Below are 19,731 nucleotides of genomic sequence, written 5' to 3'. Positions count from 1 at the left end.
GATATTTTCCCATCTCATTTCTTTTTCTCTAGTGTAGTTCTATTTGAACTCAAAGAGAAGCAACTAGAATTAAAATTTTGCCTCTAGCTGTGTTTATTATTTGGGCTTTCCCGCACCCTTTTCCAGAAAGACTTAAAAGGAATTACTGATGCCTTTGTTTATAAACCTCACCTTACTCTGAAATAATTGGTGTAGATCAAACGAAGTAGAGGGATAACTGCAGAGTGATCAGCTGATAACCATTTCTCCTTTCATTTCCCCAACATAGTAGCTTTCACATTAGAGAGATCACACACAAGGTTTATTTTCTCCTGATACGCAGCCAGCTCCGTTTTGGTGGGAAGGTGGGAGGAGAAAGCCTTATCTTCAGAGTAGGATGGAAATCAATGAAAAGAGCTGTTTGTTCTAAGGAATGGAGTGGAATATAGTAGGGAAGGGAGGCGGAGAAAAGATATTTGTTTTTCCTTAAGTGGTTATAATTAAAGCCTTCCACCCAATTGCTCTGTGAACCAGAAAAAGGTATTTGTCAAATTGTGTGTGTTTTTAAGCACATCACAAAAGAGCCTTGAATCCGTCTTTGTAGAAAAACTTGCTCTCCAGCGGCACCTAGTGGAAAATGAGTCGTACTGCAACCTGGATATTCAGTTTTATGATTGAGCTGAATTGCTTGTGGTAGTTGGCGCGCTTCTAACCCCCTTACCCACTTCCCCTCCCAAAAAAGCAGGAATTTGTGAAGGATTGTGTCAGCTATTGCATTTCTGTATAACATTCCCTGAACAGTAGGCTATATCTCCATGGACATATTCTAAAATTGTGTGTCAACCCAAGTAGCTGTATTGATTCTTGAAGTTACATCATTAAAGCAGTCAGTGGAATATTTAAGGTCACTCATTCAAGAAAGCACTGATTGAGGGCTTTACATTTTTATTTTCCAGGTGGAAACAAGTTAACCAATCAACATTTTCGTCTGAACTGGGCATGGATCTCCTTTGAAAAGGAATATTACCTGATCAACGAGGACTCCAAATTTCTAGATGTTGTTCTTAAACGCAGAGGTTACTTGGGAGAAACTTCTTTTATAAGTAAGTTTAATTTCTACTTCTGTCTCAAAATCCCATTTTTCTAGCACAGGTTTATAATTTTTTTCTACAATGATTAAAATAGTTCAGTTCACTGATCTAGTTTTAAAGCTTAGGGAAATGTTGACATTTAAAGGATTTTTTTTTTTTTCTGCTACAGAAACATAACAGATTTGTGTGAAGGTACATACCTCTTCAAGCCTTCTACCTAAATATGTTTTTTCTCTGATATATATTTTTTTAAAAAAAACTTAGAAAATTGGCAGTAATCACTCACAAGTTAAAAAATAAAAGCAAATCTCAATAGATCTTGGAATAGGCTTGGGCAAATCTGCAATTTATACATAAGATAAAAGTCTGCTGAAACATCAGTATGAAACATATGTGAGGGCTACTTTAACAGTAAACAAAAAACTACTCAGTAATTTATTAGGCATTGAAGTGTAAGTTGCTAATTGTTTGTTGTATTTGAATGCTGCAATAGGTCATTAAAAATTCCATGAACGCCAATGCACCACATAAAAGATATGTGTTGTGACTTTTCTTAGTAACCAATAGTAAAGTGTTAAGTACTATTTTCTTCGATTTTACTTCTTTAAAATAAAACTTAAGAGTCAAAAGCAGATGAATAAGACCTTTTTTCAGCTCCAATTAAAGCTCATATTTGATTTTGTATAAGCATAGAATAAAGTAGGTATATTGGTAACTTTAAGCAGTAATATATAGTTGGCACAAAATTTTTGGTATGTTGATGAAAAAATAGCAGCACCCGAAGCAATTATATTATTTTTGGAACCATATGTTTTACAGACATCTAGGAGGATAGAATTTGCACTGGAGTAAAAGAGCCTTTATTGAGTGAGATTATCAACTAAGGTACAAATCTAGGAAAAAGTTGGCAAAATAAAAATAAATAATCCTATGTTTGTCTCCAAAATGATTATTTTAACATTTTACTGGCCCATGAACTTCAAAAGCCTTAAAACGTAGATCCCTATCGACAGAAACACACACACTCTCATTTCCCCATCATCCCTTTGCCACAGCCGCCACCCCCTTCTGCCTCCTATGATTTCCCCTGACATGTTTGGATTCTGGATATTAATTGCCTCTTACTTTAAATGCACTTTTTTGTTTTTTTAATTTTGGAAGAGTGGTTCTTAACACTATGCTCTGCTCACCTTGCTCCCGTGAGGCTACTCTGGTTCCAGGGGCTGGTCCACCTGCAGACCCACCCCACAGCGGGGCAGCTCTGCCTCCATCTCTGCCTGTGCCTCTGCATGGCGACACTCTGTGTGTTAAGCCCTCTAGGGCATAGTGGATGCTCCTGTCACTCTCTCTTTTAGGGACTTGTCCTCTCTGCACACACATCCTCTGCAGAACCTGTTGCTGATTGTCGGTGAGAGATTAGTCTTAACTGTTCTTTGTGCTTGAAAATACAGCAAATAAGTCATAGTGAAAATGATCACTAAAAAACAGAGCACCTTACCAATTACTAAGGATGTTTTCATCTATTTGTGTCTTACCTGAATTCCTAGTAAGTATAGGAGTGTACTTACTCCTAGTAAGTTATACAAGTGTACTTCAAAAAGTTTGTGGAAAAATGGAATTAAAAAATCATACGAATATTTCCATAAACTTTTTGAAGTGCACTCATATTTAATTACTCACAACTAGCCTTTTGATAGCACTGGGAAAGTTAAAAGTTGAAAAAGATTTTTTAAACTATCTTTTCAGAGTTTTCTCTCCACTGCCTTTTATTTTTCTTAAGCTGAATGACAAAATGTCAAATAAGAGTTCTTTTTTCTAAGTTGTTTTTTCAGTGAGCTATTATTTCCTACGAATGTGGAGATATCAGAAACTTTACAAAAACTCTAGCTTTACTTGGTCAACTCCACATCATTACTTAGCAACCTGGGGTGATAGAAAGTTGGAAAGACTGCTCTGTATAGCCACATCCATCAGTCATTAAAGATGGTGATAGAATTCAGGCTGAGTCAAATTGAAGTAAAGGGTAGTCTCATAGAAGTCCTACAATGAATATGTTTCATGTAACTGTTCCCTGACAGCCTCCATTTTTATTTATGGACTTTTAGATAGATTTCATTACAGCCAAAGACAGAGTGTCTCTTATAGCTAAAGACAGAATATCACTTGAGCACAGTTAATAAATCATGAGTTACATGAAATTTATAGTAGTATTTTTCTCGAAGATGATTATTTGTTTCATAATCAGTATAACTCAATAATAAACTAAATGTACACTTATATTTCACAATAGTATTAGTATTTGCATTTCAAAGATCTTATTGCTACCAGTTATTGAACACTCACTAATGGAAAGATACTTCATTAAGCACGTTAAGCACTATACCTATCTCTTTTACTCCTTACAACAACCCTTTATTCACCAACACAAGTAAAATATTCTTGAGTGCTCATTGTGTGCTAGGAGCTGTGTTGGGTAATGGACTATGAAGTGATAATGAGAGCTAACATTTACTGAGTTCTTACTAAGTGCCAGGCCTAGTTCCCAATACCTTACATACATCAACCCCATAAGAAGAGATCCTTCAACCTTCCCAGCTAACTGAGGCTGACCTTGAGTGAACCCCCAGTGTAAGCCAACCATCCTGCTCACAATAACAATATGTATTCAGTCTTCCAATTTGATTTATATGGTTTTATGGAATTCTAGGGTGCTCCTAAAAAATCTGACAATGGCTATGTTGACAAATACTGAATTGGATTCTCTTAAGGGTTCTAGTTCCATTAAATGTTTAGAGAATATTATAATTATTATTCTCCTTGGCTATTAATGTTTTATGTTATCAAAGAATTCTTTTGCTAACAGAGTTTCTTAATGGTCTATATTTTCTAGTTATAGAAGTTTTTTTGTATTAAATTTTATTTTATTTTATCAATATACAATGTGGTTGATTATTGTGGCCCATTACCGAAACCTCCCTCCCCAGTCCCTCCTGACAACTTCATCTCTGTTCCCTTGTCATAACAACTTCAAGAAATTGTGATTGTTGTGTCTTCTTCCCTCACCCTGCAGTTTATTTGTGTATTTATTCATTTATTTATTTATTTTGGCTCCCACAAATAAGTGAGAACATGTGGTATTTTTCTGTGCCTGACTCATTTCACTTAACATAATTTTCTCTAGGTCCATCCATGTTGTTGCAAATGACAGTATTTCATTCTTTTTCATAGCAGAGTAGTATTCCATTGTGTAGATATACAACAGTTTCCTTATCCACTCATCTGATGATGGACATTTGGGCTGGTTCCAACTCTTAGCTATTGTAAATAGTGCTGCAATGAACACTGGAGAATAGGTATACCTTCGACTTGATGATTTCTGTTCCTCTGGGTACATTCCCAGCAGTGGGATAGCTGGGTCATGTGGTAGATCTATCTGCAATTGCTTGAGGAACTTCCATACCATTTTCCATAGAGGCTGCATTAGTTTGCAGTCCCACCAACAGTGTATGAAAGTTCCTTTTTCTCTGCAACCTCACCAGCATTTATCATTCACAGTCTTTTGGATATTAGCCACCTAACTGGGGGAAGATGTTATCTCAGTGTGGGTTTGATTTGCATTTCCCAAATGCTGAGTGATGTTGAGCATTTTTTCAAGTGTCTGTTGGCCATTCATTTATCTTCTTTTGAGAAATGCCTATTTAGCTCCTTTGCCCATTTTTGAATCAGGTTACTTGTTTTTTTGTTGTAAAGTTGTTTCAATTCCTTGTATATTCTGGATGTTAATCCTTTGTCAGATATATATTATGCAAATATTTTCTCCCACTCTGTTGGTTGTCTTTTAACTCTGTTAATTGTTTCTTTTGCTGTGCAAAAGCTTTTTAGTTTGATATAATCCCATTAGTTTATTTTTCCTTTGGTTGCCCATGCTTTTGGGGTCATATTCATGAAGTCTGCCCAGTCCACTTCCTGGAGTGTTTCTCCTATGTTTTCTTTAACAAATTTTATTGTTTCAGGGTGTATATTTAATTCTTTAATCTATTTTGAGTTGATTTTCATATATGGTGAGAGGTATGGGTCTAGATTCATTCTCCTGCATATAGATATACAGTTATCCCAGCACCATATGCTGAAGAGGCAGTCTCTTCCCCAGGGTATAAGCTTGGTGCTTTTGCCAAAGATCAGATGGCTGTAGGTATGTGGGTTGATTTCTGGATTCTCTATTCTATTCGATGGATCAGTGTGTCTGTTTTTATGCCAGTACCATGCTATTTTAGTTATTATAACTTTGTAGTATAGTTTAAAGTCAGGTAGTGTTGTGCCTCCAGCTTTATTTTTTTTGCTCAGCATTGCTTTGGCTATGTGTGTTCTTTTGTTATTCCATATAAATGTCTGGATAGTATTTTCCATTTCTGAGAAAATTGTAACTGGAATTTTGATGGAGATTGCATTGAATTTGTATATCACTCTGGGTAGTATGGACATTTTCACTATGTTGATTCTTCCAATCCAAGAGCATGGGATATCTTTCCATCTTCTTGTATCCTCTCTAATTTCTCTCAGCAGTGGTTTGTAGTTCTCATTATAGAGATTTTTCACATCCTTGGTTAACTCAATTCCTAAGTATTTTATTTTTTTGGTGGCTATTGTAAATGGGCAGGCTTTCCTGATTTCTCTTTCTGCATGTTCACTATTGGAGAAAAGAAATGCTACTGATTTTTGTGTGTTGATTTTGTATCCTGCTACTGTGCTGAAATCATTTATCAACTCCAAGAGTTGTTTTGTAGAGGTTTTAGGCTGTTCGATATATAGGATCATGTCATCTGCAAAGAGGGACAGTTTGACTTCTTCTTTTCCAATCTGGATGCCCTTTATTTCCTTCTCTTCTCTGATTGCTCTGGCTAGTACTTCCAACACTATGTTGAATGGGAGTAGTGAGAGTGGGCATCCTTGTCTAGTGCCTGTTCTTAAAGGAAAAGCTTTCAGCTTTTCCCCATTCAGGATGATATTAGCAGTGGGTTTATCATATATGGCTTTAATTATGTTGAGATACTTTCCCTCTATACCTAACTTATAGAGGGTCTTTGTCATGAATGAGTGCTGAATTTTATCAAATACTTTTTCAGCATCTGTAGAGATGATCATATGGTCCTTGTGTTTGAGTTTATTAATATGGTGTATCACATTTATTGATTTGCATATATTGAACCTACCTTGCATCCCGGGGATGAATCCCACTTGATCGTGGTGAATAATTTTACGTATGTGTTGCTGTATTCTGTTTGCTAGTATTTTATTGAGGATTTTTGCATCTATATTCATCAAGCATATCGGCCTGTAGTTTTCTTTTTTGGTTATATCCTTACCTGGTTTTGGTATCAGGATGATGTTTGCTTCATAGAATGAGTTTGGGAGATTTGCGTCTGTTTCAATCTTTTGGAATAGTTTGTAAAGAATCGGTGTCAATTCCTCTTTGAATGTTTGGTAAAATTCTGCTGTGAATCCATTTGGTCCTGGGCTTTTCTTTGTTGGGAGCCTTCTGATAACAGCTTCAATCTCCTTTATTGTTATTGGTCTGTTCAAATTTTCTACATTTTCTTGGTTCAGTTTTGGGAGCTTGTGTGTGTACAGAAATTTATCCATTTCCTCGAGATTTTCAAATTTGTTGGCGTATAGTTGTTTATAGTAGTCTCAAATGATTCCTTGTATTTCAGATGAATCAGTTGTAATATCGCCTTTTTCATTTCTAAGTTTTGTTATTTGAATCTTCTCTCTTCTTCTCTTTGTTAGCCATGCTAATGGTTTGTCAATTTTATTTATCTTTTCAAAAAACCAACTTTTCGATTCATTGATCTTTTCTATTGTTTTTTGGGTTTCAATTTCATTCATTTCTGCTCTGATCTTAATGATTTCTCTCCATCTGCTAAATTTAGGTTTGGATTGTTCTTGTTTTTCTAGTTCTTTAAGGTGAAGTGTTAGGTTGTTCACTTGCCATCATTCCATTCTTCTGAGGTGAGCATTTATTGCAATAAATTACCCCCTTAATACTGCTTTTGCAGTATCCCACAGGTTTTGGTATGATGTATCATTATTTTCATTAGTTTCAATAAATTTTTTGATTTCCTGCTTGATTTCTTCTTGGACCCATATGTCATTAAGTAGAATGTTGTTTAATTTCCATGTGTTTGTATAGTTTCCAGAGTTTCGTTTGTTATTAATTTCTAGTTTCAATCCATTGTGGTCTGAGAAAATACATGGGATAATTCCAATTTTTTTGAATTTGTTGAAACTTGATTTGTGACCTAATATGTGATCTATCCTGGAGAATGATCCATATCCTGATGAGAAAAATGAATATTCTGAGGTTATTGGATGGAATGTTCTGTAGATATCTTCCAAGTCCAGTTGGTCTAGAGTATTGTTTAGATCTTGTGTTTCTCTGCTGATTCTTTGCCTAGATGATCTGTCCCATATTGACAGTGGGGTGTTCAGGTCCCCTGCTATTATGGTATTAGTGTCTATATCCTTCTTTAGGTCTAATAGAGTTTGTTTTATAAATCTGGCTGCTCCAACATTGGGTGCGTACATATTTATGATTGTTATGTCTTCTTGATGCATCAGTCCTTTTATCATTACGTAGTGTCCCTCATTGTCTCTTTTTATGGTTTTTAGTTTAAAGTCTATTTTGTCAGATATAAGAATAGCTACTCCACCTTGTTTTTCTTTTCTGTTTGCATGGTAAATCTTTTTCCATCCTTTCACTCTTAGTCTGTGTGAATCTTTATGGGTGAGGTGGGTCTCTTGTAGGCAGCATATAGTTGGGTCCTCCTTTTTGATCCAGTCAGCCAGTCTGTGTCTTTTGATTGGGGAATTTAAGCCTTTTACATTAAGAGTTGTTATGAAAGGTGTTGATTTATTCCTAGCATTTTATTGGTTGTTTGGTTGTCTTAGGTGTCTTTTGTTCCTTGCTCTCTGATTTACTGTTTGTTTTCTGTGTTTGTTGGTTCCTTCAGTTGTAGATAGCCTTTTTCTTTATTTGTGTTTCTCTTCATGGATGCCATTTTTATTATACTAGTGGGTTTTGATTTTTCTTGGGTTTTTATGGCAGTGGTAGTTATTTTTCAGGAACCAAACCCAGTACTCCCTTGAGGATTTCTTGTAAGGGTGGTCGTGTGGTGGTGAACTCCCGCAGTTTTTGTTTGTCTGAGAAATATACTATTTGCCCTTCATTTCGGAAGGATTGCCTTGCAGGGTAGAGTATTCTTGGCTGGCAATCTCTGTCTTTTAGTATTTTGAATATATCATCCCATTCTTTTCTAGCTTTTAGGGTTTGTGATGAAAAGTCTGATGTTAGCCTGATTGGGGCTCCCTTATAGGTGATTTGATGCTTCTCTCTTGCAGCTTTTAAGATTCTCTCTTTGTCTTTGAGTTTTGCCAATTTGACTATGACATGTCTTGGAGAAGACCTTTTTGGGTTGAATACATTTGGAGATCGATGAGCTTCCTGGATCTGAAGATCTGTGATTTTTCCTATACCTGGGAAGTTTTCTGCCACTATTTTGTTGAATATATTTTCAATGCAATCTCCTTTTTCCTCCCCTTCTGGAATACCCATGACTTGGATATTTGAGCGCTTAAGGTTGTCTGATATCTGTCAGATTTTCTTCAATATCTTTGATTCTTTTTTCTTTTTTTTGTCTGCCTGTGTTATTTCAAACAGCACATCTTCAAGTTCAGAGGTTCTCTCTTCAACTTCGACAAGCCTGCTGGTTAAATTCTCCATTGTGTTTTTTATTTCACTGAATAACTTCTTCAGTTCGGCAAGTTCTGCTACATTATTTTTCAGCACATTGATTTCCTTGTACATTTCCTCTTTCAGGTCCTGTATACTTTTCCTCGTTTCATCATGATGTCTAGCTGAGTTTTCTTGTATTTCATTCATTTTCCTTAGAATTAACACTCGAAATTCCTTGTCAGTCATTTCAAGGGCTTCTTGTTCTATAGGATCTAGAGTTTGAGATTTATTAACTTTTGGTGGTGTACTTTCTTGATTTTTGTATTTCTGGTATCTTTTTTTTGATGTTTATTCATTGTGGCAGGGGGTTTCACAGTCCACAGGTTTGACACTATTGACTAACTAAGGTGTTGCTGTTTTTGCCAATTTGGTATGGCTACCTCTGTGACTGCTCAGTTGGCCTCTAGTGCCTTGTGTGTGTGGTTGCCTTGGGTCTTGGGCCTCTCTGGGGAGCCACCTCTCTAGTCAGTTTGGACTCTGCTGGGCTGCTGGATCACAGGGCAGTACTGCAGGGTGTGTGGTCTCTGCTGTGCTTCCACTTCCTGTGCCGGACTTCTCCCTGTTCCGTGTGCTCTGGCCCGGGCTGCTGGGATGCACCAAGGCACCACAGAGCATGTGGTCTCTGCAGAGCTTCTCCTTCCCTTACAGCATGTCTCCCCACTCTGTGCGCACTAGGCCAGGCTTGAGATGGAGCCGGGTGGCGGCAGTGAAGCCTACCTGCTGCTAGATCGCGTGGCTGTGGCCCCCCCACAGGTTGTGTTGATTCTACGGAGCTTCTATTTCCCTTGCTGGACGTCTCTGTGCTCTGTCCACATTGGGCCGGGTTGCTGGTTCACGCAGCAGTAGTGTGGTCCCTGTGGAGTTCCTGCCTCCCCTGCTGGACGTCTCCCTTCTCCCAGCACACTAGGCTGGGCTGGGGATGGAGCTGGGTGCCTGCGGTGAAGCCTACCTGCTGGATCACGCATTGGCGGCCCCACAGGGTATGTGGTTTCTGCCGAGTCTCCGCCTCCCTAGCCGGACGTCTCCCCACTTTGTGCGCACTGGGCTGGGCTGGGAATGGAGCCGGGTGGGTGCGGTGAAGCCTACCTGCTGGATCACACAGTGGTGGCCCCACAGGGTGTGTGTTTTCTGCCAAATCTCCGCTTCCCTAGCTGGAGGTCTCTCAGCTCTGTGTGCACTGGGCTGGGCTGCTGGATCTATGTGCAGTTTCTTGTATAACAATTATACCTAGTTTCTAAGGCTGGGAAGTCCAAAGTCCATCTAGTGGTGGCAACAGTGACTCAAGGATCTCACATTGCAAAATGGTGGGAGCAGAGCTGCTCGAAATTCTTTGTCAGACATTTCAAGGGCTTCTTGTTCTATAGGATTTAGAGCTTGAGAGGTATTACCCTTTGGTGGTGTACTTTCTTGATTTTTCATATTTCTGGTATCTTTCCTTTGGTGTTTAGTCGTTGTGACACGGGATTTCATGGTCCACTGGTTCAACATTGTTGTCTGGCTAGGATCCTGCCAGGACTGTCAATTTGGCACAGCTGCCTCATTGTCTGTGCGTGGAAGGTTTGGGCCTCTCTGGTTGGTGCCCACTCACCTGGGCTGGGGGAAGGTCCAACGGCAGCAATGCCTACTTGCTCGGTGGTGCTGGTGCCTCGGGGTGTGTGGTCACTGCAGGTCTTGGTCCTCTTTCGGGTACGCCTCTCTGGTCGGAGCCCACTTGCCCAGGCTGGGGGTGGGGTCCGGCAGTGGTGACACCTACCTGCTTGGTGGCACTGGCGCTTTGGGTCGTGTGGTCGCCGTGGGTCTCGGGCCTCTCTGGGGGGCGCCTCTCTGGTTAGCACCCACTCACCTGGGCTGGTGGTGGGGTCCGGCAGCAGTGACGCCTACCTGCTTGGTGGCGCTGGCACCTGGGGTTGCATGGTCATGGTGGGTCTCGGGCCTCTCCCTAATTATAGAATTTTTCTGATGCTTTTATAATATGCAGCAACAAGTACAAAACTATATGTGAAAAGTTTTACAATTGTATGAACTAGTAGGAATAAGGATATTGCACAACATGAATATAAATTTACTTAGTCTTGTCTGAGTTTAGCTCACAGAATATACAGCACAACTATAATTGGATCATGAGCAACCCAGCACCTCCTGTGCAACATTTTCATTGTCAGACCCATACTCAATTATCCATTTCATGGAATCAAAGCAGTATGTACTTTGTTCTGCAGGGTAAAGTGACACAAAAAGTTCACAAGAAAAGCATTAATAATGGAATGGAAAATGAAACCAAGAAAATGATATTATGTTTCTGTGCAGGTATTGGCACGAGAGATGGCTCTGCAGAAAAAGACAAAGACTTCAAGGGCAAAGCACAAAAACAAGTGCAGTTCAACCCAGGCCAGACCAGGGCCACGTGGAGGGTGCGGATCCTGAGCGACGGGGAGCATGAGCAGTCTGAGACCTTCCAGGTGGCGCTCTCAGAGCCGGTGCTGGCTGCCCTGGAATCCCCCTCAGTGACCACCGTGGAGATCGTTGACCCGGGAGATGGTAAGAGCTGCTGTCAACTTGTTTACATGGTTGCTATTGAGCTTTTATGACAAAATGCCCTATAGAGGAAGTTTTAAATTCAATGTTTGGACTTTCTCTACAGAGAATTTTTTGATTAACGGTTCGGTATTCTCAGGTGGAAAAAGGGAGACCAAACAGTAATGAAGGGAAGCTTTATTTTTTAAAGTCAATGAACTACTCACAGGATTATCATATTTTCTCTGATATTACAATTCTCCCTTTAGGACCGACCGATATTGCACATCTCATTTTTCTTGAATTAATTTATCACTTTTTAAAGTCTTGCAAATGTCTTAAAATATCTTTTAAGCAAATGGCTTGAGAATTCGACCCTTTTCAGATTAATTTTTCCTCATATTACATTCAATTATTCAAGTTTTTAAAATATATTCAGCAGCCAACGTTTTTCATTTGGCCATATGTTTCCACATTTGTTACATAATATCCACCCCCACCCACCTGGCTCACCCCCATTCTGTAGTGAAAACAGTGTCTGCAATTATTGCCCTTACTTTCTATTAGATTATGTCTTCTCATCCATGCACAGCCTTGGCTGCTGTTGGTAAAAGTGAACTTTAACACTTTTGTGTGTAATTTGACCTGTTTCCTCTCCCTGCCATACTTCTGTAGTCCTGGCTTGTCTCGATGAATTCGGGGTGGGGGGGGATTGAATGGCTTTTTGAGGGCTGACATTTACACACACCTTGTAGAGACTTCTAAAGCTGAAATCCTGTCAGAAGCCAGACATGACTTTTTTAAAACTGCCAACCTACTTGATTTTGTCAGTCAGAAAACTTTTTAATGGTCTGCAAAGATACAATCTACTGAGTACACGAAATGGAGACCTATGTGGAAATTCTTACGTTAAAAGACTGAGCATAATTAAAGAGAGAGGATAAGAAAACTGGAGCTCCAACATCGTTTGTTTAACTAACATCTCTGCCTGTAGTTAAATATGAAGTTCAAGTATGTTTATAATTTGCATTAAAGAACAGTTAGCATTTAATTACATTTAATTTTATCTGCGTTATCTAGGGATAAATAATTAAACTTTCTTCTAGTCCTGCGCTTTAAGTTTGTGCTCAAATAATAAAGCTTTTCTCTTTTAAACAAGCCCATGACAGCTGTAACACAAATGAATTGGTCCATTAGTTAAAATTGGAAGCCATTTCTTGATATTTTATTTGGCAATTTGCCAATTGTACAATAGCCATGCTTTAACTTCAGGAGTAAGACACTTAAACTCATTTAAGCCCAGAGTGACGCTCTTTACCCATGATATATCTGAGCAGTGGGATATTAAAAACAAAACTAACACACAAACACACGCACGCGCGCGCGCGCACACACACACACACACACACACACACACACACACACAAAAAAAAAAAAACCCTTGTAATCTATTCTTAGTGTAGGCTATTCCAAATAAAATTTTGGTATATTTAATTTCATGTAATGATCATTTAAGTTGTCTTAGAATTTTCGAGATCATGTTCAGCCTATTCATTCTAATCCAAGATCATCCTTTGGTAACTGACAAGTGTTTCATAAACCCTGGTAAGTTCCATGTCTTGCTAATGACCATTAAACTTGAAATTATAAGACCTAGATTTGATTTCTCTTTCTACTATTTCTAGCTGTATGACCTTAAATCAAACAGCTTAAATTAAGATTTAGTTTCCTAATGCACAAAATAAGAAAAATTAATAATTCTCATGTTACAGCATTCCTATAAAGAGTTCTATATAACATAAAGCGGAATACAAATATTATTCCTAATATCATAAATCTAATGTTACATTTTATTTTAAGAAATTAAATAATCATTTCTCTCTCACAAAGGATCACCTTCTCAACTACTTCAAAATATTGTTTCTCTCCTAACTCTTCACATATAAATTCACTTGTCTAGGAACCATTAGGCCTGTAAGTTCTCCCTCTGCATATTCACTCCAGGACACATGAGATTTTTTTTTTTTTCATGCATTAGCGATTTATTCAGCTCATACTTGTGCTGGGTACAGCACTACATATTGGGAATACAAAGATGATAAGTTACAATCCCTTCTGTCAAAGACCACAATAGATGGGAAAGAGAAAATAAATAAATAAGTGATTGCAGCAGAATGTGATGTGGTACAAGAAAGTATGAACACGGTGTTGTAGGAGCTAGAAGAGGAAATAACCAACTCTGCTTTATTTTAGGCTGGGAACTACTTTTACTTACGTAAGTTTAAGCAAACACTTGCAAGTCCATACTTCTTCCAGTATTTTACTAACCCATAACTGGTTTTGATTTGGTAAAAACTGAAATTCATGGAACACTCACTATGCACCAGACAATGTGCTTAGCACCTTACATATTCATTTCACATGATTAGAAAAGATGTTTTGTGTGTGTGTGTGTGTGTGTGTGTGTGTGTGTGTGTGTGTGTGTGTGTGTATTATTTAATTCAGTCCCTTTTACCTTATTACCTTGTGGACGTCTGTACCGTTTCAGGCATTTTATTTTGATGTCTATAGGAGGCTCTCAATTTCACATGTGGCAAGTTTCAGAACATTAATTCCCAAATTGTACGACAAAAAGACCTTTTAAAGATAAACTCTTTCTACACACACGCGTGCACACACACACACACACACACACACACACACACATACATATGCATACATACATCTCACCTCCTCATACGTTTGTATTTATATTCTTATAATGTTATCTGTCCTTTATATTTTAAAAATTATATAGCTGTAATTTAGGTAAAGATTTTAAGTGGCCATGTGTTTTATTAAGTACATCAGCATCTAACCCACTGGAAAAATAACACATACACTTTTATGCTTATTTATGTATTCAATCTAAGCAATACTCGGTGCCCACATGGAGGCTCTGTAATACCTCCAATGCCCCCAGATGTTTGTGGCCCTCTGGTTGGGAACCATGACTCTATGATCAATAGAGTCGACCTCCATGCAAAGAGCGGGTCCAGCTATCACGTTTTCTGCAACCTGTGCTGGAACACAGCCTGTCTGGAGTGGCAGGTACCAGTGAGAACCTGGTGCCAGAGGCACCCCAGTCCCACCCCTGAGAGCTTTGGGGTGGCCATGAATAGAGGTGGAACTAAATCTCAAAGCTCTGGTGACAGCCGGTACCTGCCCCTGCCAATCAGGGAGGAACTACCCAGGTGTCAGAGGGGGCTTTGGAAGCTACGATTTTGTCTACAGTAGAAATATTTTGTTGTATGAAAATAGAGGACTGAAAAGGGACTTTTTCTACTTCTCAATAAGATGCTTTGGGAACACAGAAGAAGGAAGAGACCATTCTGCCATGATTGTGGATAGCAACAACTTCCTAGAGAAATGGCTTTACTTATTTATTAAATATGTAAATAAATTCAGTTCATTCATATATCAAAACCTGTGGCACAAAGAGGAAAACTAGAATAAGGAGAGGACAGACTGCTGAGCAGAGATGTAACCTCTCTTTGTAACACCTCCCAGGCCACCAGATGTCCATGGCCCCTAGGGATGCACCCATGGAAAATTTTGCTGTCATGATTTTTACCTTACTCCTTGGTCCTTCTCTATCCCTGTGCTGTCCTACCTTGTTTCAGTTTGATTCTACTTATCCTTCCTTTTCATTTGCCCATAGAAGGTTCTGTTGGAAGGGGTTTTAAGGTTCATGAGACATTTAACTCATTTTCTGAATAAGGAAACTGAGAAATAAAGCCATCCTGCAGGGTCTGCAGAAGCCAACCACTTGCAGGCTGTTTGATTTTCTTCAGTATTGACAAAGGTGGGTGAGATTACACTCATCCGAGGGAATAGGTGCTCTTCTGTCAAATTCCACTGAACACCAACAATTGTCTGCCATTGAAAGAGCCTCTGCAGCTAGGCTGGCCTGCCCTCACGAAGCAGACAGTGGATTTCCATGAGACAAGCAGCCCTTCCAGGGAATTTCAGGTCACTGCTAGTCTCCCTCCCCCTTTTTTTTTTTTTTACCTGACTCCCAGAAGTCCAAAAGGACTAGACTAGTCCACAGGCAAGGGTAAGATAGTAATACTAATGTAAGTCTCCATCATTTTGAGTAACTACTGTGAGCTGGACAATGGAGCTTTGCAAATTTATCTGATTTAAACCTTATAGGTTTAAAACTCTGTGACTTAAATGTATCTATTTGCAAATGAGATTTCTGAGGCTCAAAGAATTTACTTCAACAAAGTCCCCCAGCTAATAAGTGCCAGAGGCAGTGTTCGAATATATGTATAAATATATATGCATGTATGTGTAAAATATATATATGTCCCCTGAAGCACTGTCCTTTCACCTGAGTTATGCAGTCTTCTATCATTTCACATGATTAGAAAAGAAGTAATATCCCAAGTCATAAATAATCAGTGTACTTTGCCATAGCAACATTGTTTCACTTATTCTTATATATGAAAACAACAATAAAGTAATTTATTTCCTTTATACTCTATTATCTGTTCCATTTCTACATCAAACCTCAAATACATGAATATAGGGGAATAAAACTAAGTATTTTAAGAAAATAATCAAGATCTCTTCAGCCCTTGCATAATAAATCTGTTTATTCAACAGATGTTTATTGAGCATCTGCTCTATGCCAGGAATTCTGCTAAAAGCTATGATACGTGTCTAGAGTGAAAAAGGTATACTAGCCCTGAAATTAGTCATAGAATTAGGTGATGGCATTCCACTAAATGGTTACAAAATGCTATGTACTATGGCAAGGGAGTGATCAGAGCCCATAGAAAGAGCATCTAACCCGGGCTTGAGAGAGAAGGAAAAGTTTCTAGGATGAAGATTCTTAATTTTCTGTACATTAAGTTCCCTAACTGTCAGAAATTACACCATCTTTCCTCAGTCTTAGAAGCATATATACATTTGTTAATATTAAATATTTTCATTACTCTTAAAGTATGTAAGAGCTTTAACACTCTTATTTTATATAAAGATCCCATTTCTTTTTTACTTTGTAATTTTTAACCAGAGTAAACTGAGTTTTGTGTACATTTATTGTATGACTACAACCTCAATTACAGAGGTATTTTTAAGTATAGATAGCACAGATATCCAAAGCCTGTAAGTATTTTATGTAATTATTTAATTTGGACACCTAAAATGTCTGCAAATTTCTGATTGAAATGGAGTCATTCTGATATTTCTATGATACTAAAATATAGCCATGAACTAGTAGGTTTAATATTTGACCTCTATAATCATTTTTGGTGGGATTATACTAGGTTAACTCTATATAATATTTAATAGAGAACAAACATATTATCCTAAAGGAATGTAGAATTTAGTGTGTCCCCCCAAAACCTAATATTATTGGATACAAAGAAAAGACAAACTTGTGTCTGCTCTGAGTGAACCAAACCCATTTAGAAAGAGTATTCAGATGGCATAAGCTGACTATTATATAAAGGTCAAATGTTCTTATTTCTGAGATTTTGCAACTTGAAACACTGGCAACTTGGACATCAGATCACTAGCTAGCTGATATTTTGAGATGAATGTGCCACAATTCAAGGTCCAGAATTAGCAAAATGATAGTCAACTGCAGCTGATGACAGAGAAACGATAAAGAGCATGTAACGGCTTCAACCTCAGTGAAAGGCACCTTTTCTTTTTTTTTTTTTAGAACTCTATTATGTGAAGCATGGGTCATCGTCTTAAGAGAATCAAAAAATGCAGCCACTTGTTAAAAGTACAACACATAGCTTCTGACACCAAAATGTGGATAAGAAAAAAATGGTGCCAAATTAAACTATTTTAGTCATGAGAAACCTTTGGAAGTTTCTCCGTTCACAATATAAAGACATTTAATGATATAAATAAAGACTACCCAAAGATTCCCTCTGAACAACAAGTTTGCATAATACCGAGGGATAGTTTTCCGACCTCATGGTATTGTGATGTGAACTTGTAACACTTATCATGTGGGTTAGTCGTGTTTTCATTATTTTCATTCGTTTCTTTTTCAAGCCCCTTTTCAAATCAATCTGTATTATGTCTGTTTTTGAGAAAAAGAAAGGAAGAAAAGAAGCCCATAGAAATGTAACAGGGCTGTCAAGTTCAAATGTATCAGTGACAGAATCTGCCGTATTCAGTGCCACATGCTGGTTGGTCTAAGGGCATCATCATAGCCTGAAGACATACCGGAACATCTTCTGAGTTGTTCTTGAATGTGCCAAACTTTTCAAAGGCAAGAGACACACAGTGCCTTCATCTATGTACTGTATTTTCTCTCCTTTCCTTGTTCTATTACAGCAGATTTTAGAGGACATTTTGTTCTATCATGTTTTTAGCAGTGCCTGTGTTTTGGTTTTTTAATTTTTTTTTATCTGTATGGTATAATTGACAGCATGACAATCCTCTTTTAAATGTAACTACAACTACTTTATTTCTGAGAACAAAAGTCATTTTTTGCCTAAGTTGCAACACAGTCAAAACCTAAAAATAAAAGCTGCAGTTACAAATCAAAGTTCTTATTACAGTGGAGTCTCATTGACTGATAAAGATTGCATTCACTTTCTTCAGCTTTATTTTTCAAAATAAAAGTAAGGAAACCAGTCTGAAAATATAACAGTAACACATACGTGTTCATTGTCAAAAAGACAAGCAAGATATTAATAATGGTGGGAAATGAGTGGGGGAGAAGGGAGTTTATTTGTAATTATGCCACATGGTAATAAGCATTGTTTTTTTATTTTTTTCTTAAGTTAATTAATTAATTTATTTTTTATTTTTGTTGTAACAAAGTTAATTGTACATATCTGTGGGGTACAGAGTTGAACATCAATACTTGTGTGCAATTTGTGATGCTCACATGAGAATAATTATTGTATTCAACAATATACACTGTGCATAACTTTATTTCACTTAATATGATTTTCTCTAAGTTCATCCATGTTGCTGCAAATGGCAGTATTTCTTTTTTTTATAGCTGAGTAATATTCCATTGTATATGTATACCACATTTTCCTTATCCAGTCATCTGATGATGGACATTCAGTTTGTTTCCAACTCTTGGCTATTGTAAATAGAGCTGTAATACACACGGGAGTGCAGGTACCCCTTTGACATGAAGATTTCCATTCCTTTTGGTATATTGCCAGCAGTGGAATTGCTGGATCGTATGGCACTTCTATCTGAAGTTGTTTAAGGAATCTCCACACCGTTTTCCATAATGGCTGCACCAATTTACATTCTCACCAATGATGTAGGAGTGTTCCCCTTTTCTCCACATCCTTGCCAGCATTTCTTATTCTCCATCTTTTTGATGATAGTCAGTCTAACTTGGGTGAGATGGTATCTTAATGTGGTTTTGACTTGCATTTCCCTGATGCTGAGTGATGTCAAACATTTTTTCATGTGTCTGTTGGCCATTTGTGTATCTTCCTGTGAGAAATGCCTATTCAGTTCCTTTGCCCACTTTTTAATTGGGTTATTTTTTTTTTACTGTTAAGTTGTTTGAGTTCCTTGTACAATCTGGATATTAATCCTTTGTCAGATGTGTAATTTGCAAATATTTTCTCCCACTCTGTAGGTTGTCTTTTTGCTCTGTTAATTGTTTCTTTTGCTGTGCAGAGGCTTTGTAGTTTGATATAATCTAATTTGTTTATTTGGGAATAACCATCGTTAATGTTGAGAAAATGACCCTTCAGTCACTTTTTTCTATGGATCTCTGTTTGTTTAGTGAGAGTGTGCTATTTCTATAATTTAGCCCTTGCTGTCTCTCAGTGAACACCTCCGGAGACTGCTGCAGTTTCAGTCTAAAGTGGTAATGAAACTTGACATACATACTTTTATATTATAATATACATGTATTATATTCTATATATGTACTAATATGCACATTATACATATTATATTTTATATAATACTTTTATTATTTATTTATTTTTTTTTTTTGTCGGTTTTGTGACCAGTAAGGGGATTGCAACCCTTGGCTTGGTGTCGCCCACACCGCACTCAGCCAGGGAGCGCACCGGCCATCCCTACATAGGATCCGAACCCGCGGCCTTGGTGCTCCCAGCGCCGCACTCTCCCGAGTGAGCCACGGGGTCGGCCCTTATAATTTATTTATATGTATACTATATCATTTTAAGTAATACTTTTATAATTTTACATGTATACAATTATGTATATATGTAATTTCTATGAAAATACTGGAAATCTTTAAATGAATTCTCAAAATGCTTGTTTCTAGCTTCCATTTTTCTGCTTCTCCTTCACCTGCCATCTCTCTCCCTTCGTGATACTTTATATTTCTCTTTC

The 19,731-nt window shown here is 37.8% G+C and overlaps 1 protein-coding gene across 1 annotated transcript in view; it reads left to right on the top strand.

The window, feature by feature from the left end:
• Nucleotides 1–19,731, top strand: part of FREM2 (FRAS1 related extracellular matrix 2) — a 186,520-nt gene that overhangs the window by 74,929 nt on the left and 91,860 nt on the right. Inside the window, exons 3-4 of the mRNA XM_063101477.1 lie at nt 936–1,082; nt 11,170–11,400. Coding sequence (XP_062957547.1) covers nt 936–1,082; nt 11,170–11,400 — 378 coding nt within the window. The remainder of the gene's footprint in view (nt 1–935; nt 1,083–11,169; nt 11,401–19,731) is intronic.

Source organism: Cynocephalus volans, chromosome 7 (genome assembly GCF_027409185.1).
Source record: "Cynocephalus volans isolate mCynVol1 chromosome 7, mCynVol1.pri, whole genome shotgun sequence".
NCBI lineage: Eukaryota > Metazoa > Chordata > Mammalia > Dermoptera > Cynocephalidae > Cynocephalus > Cynocephalus volans.
This window is presented reverse-complemented; position numbering and strand designations above follow the sequence as displayed.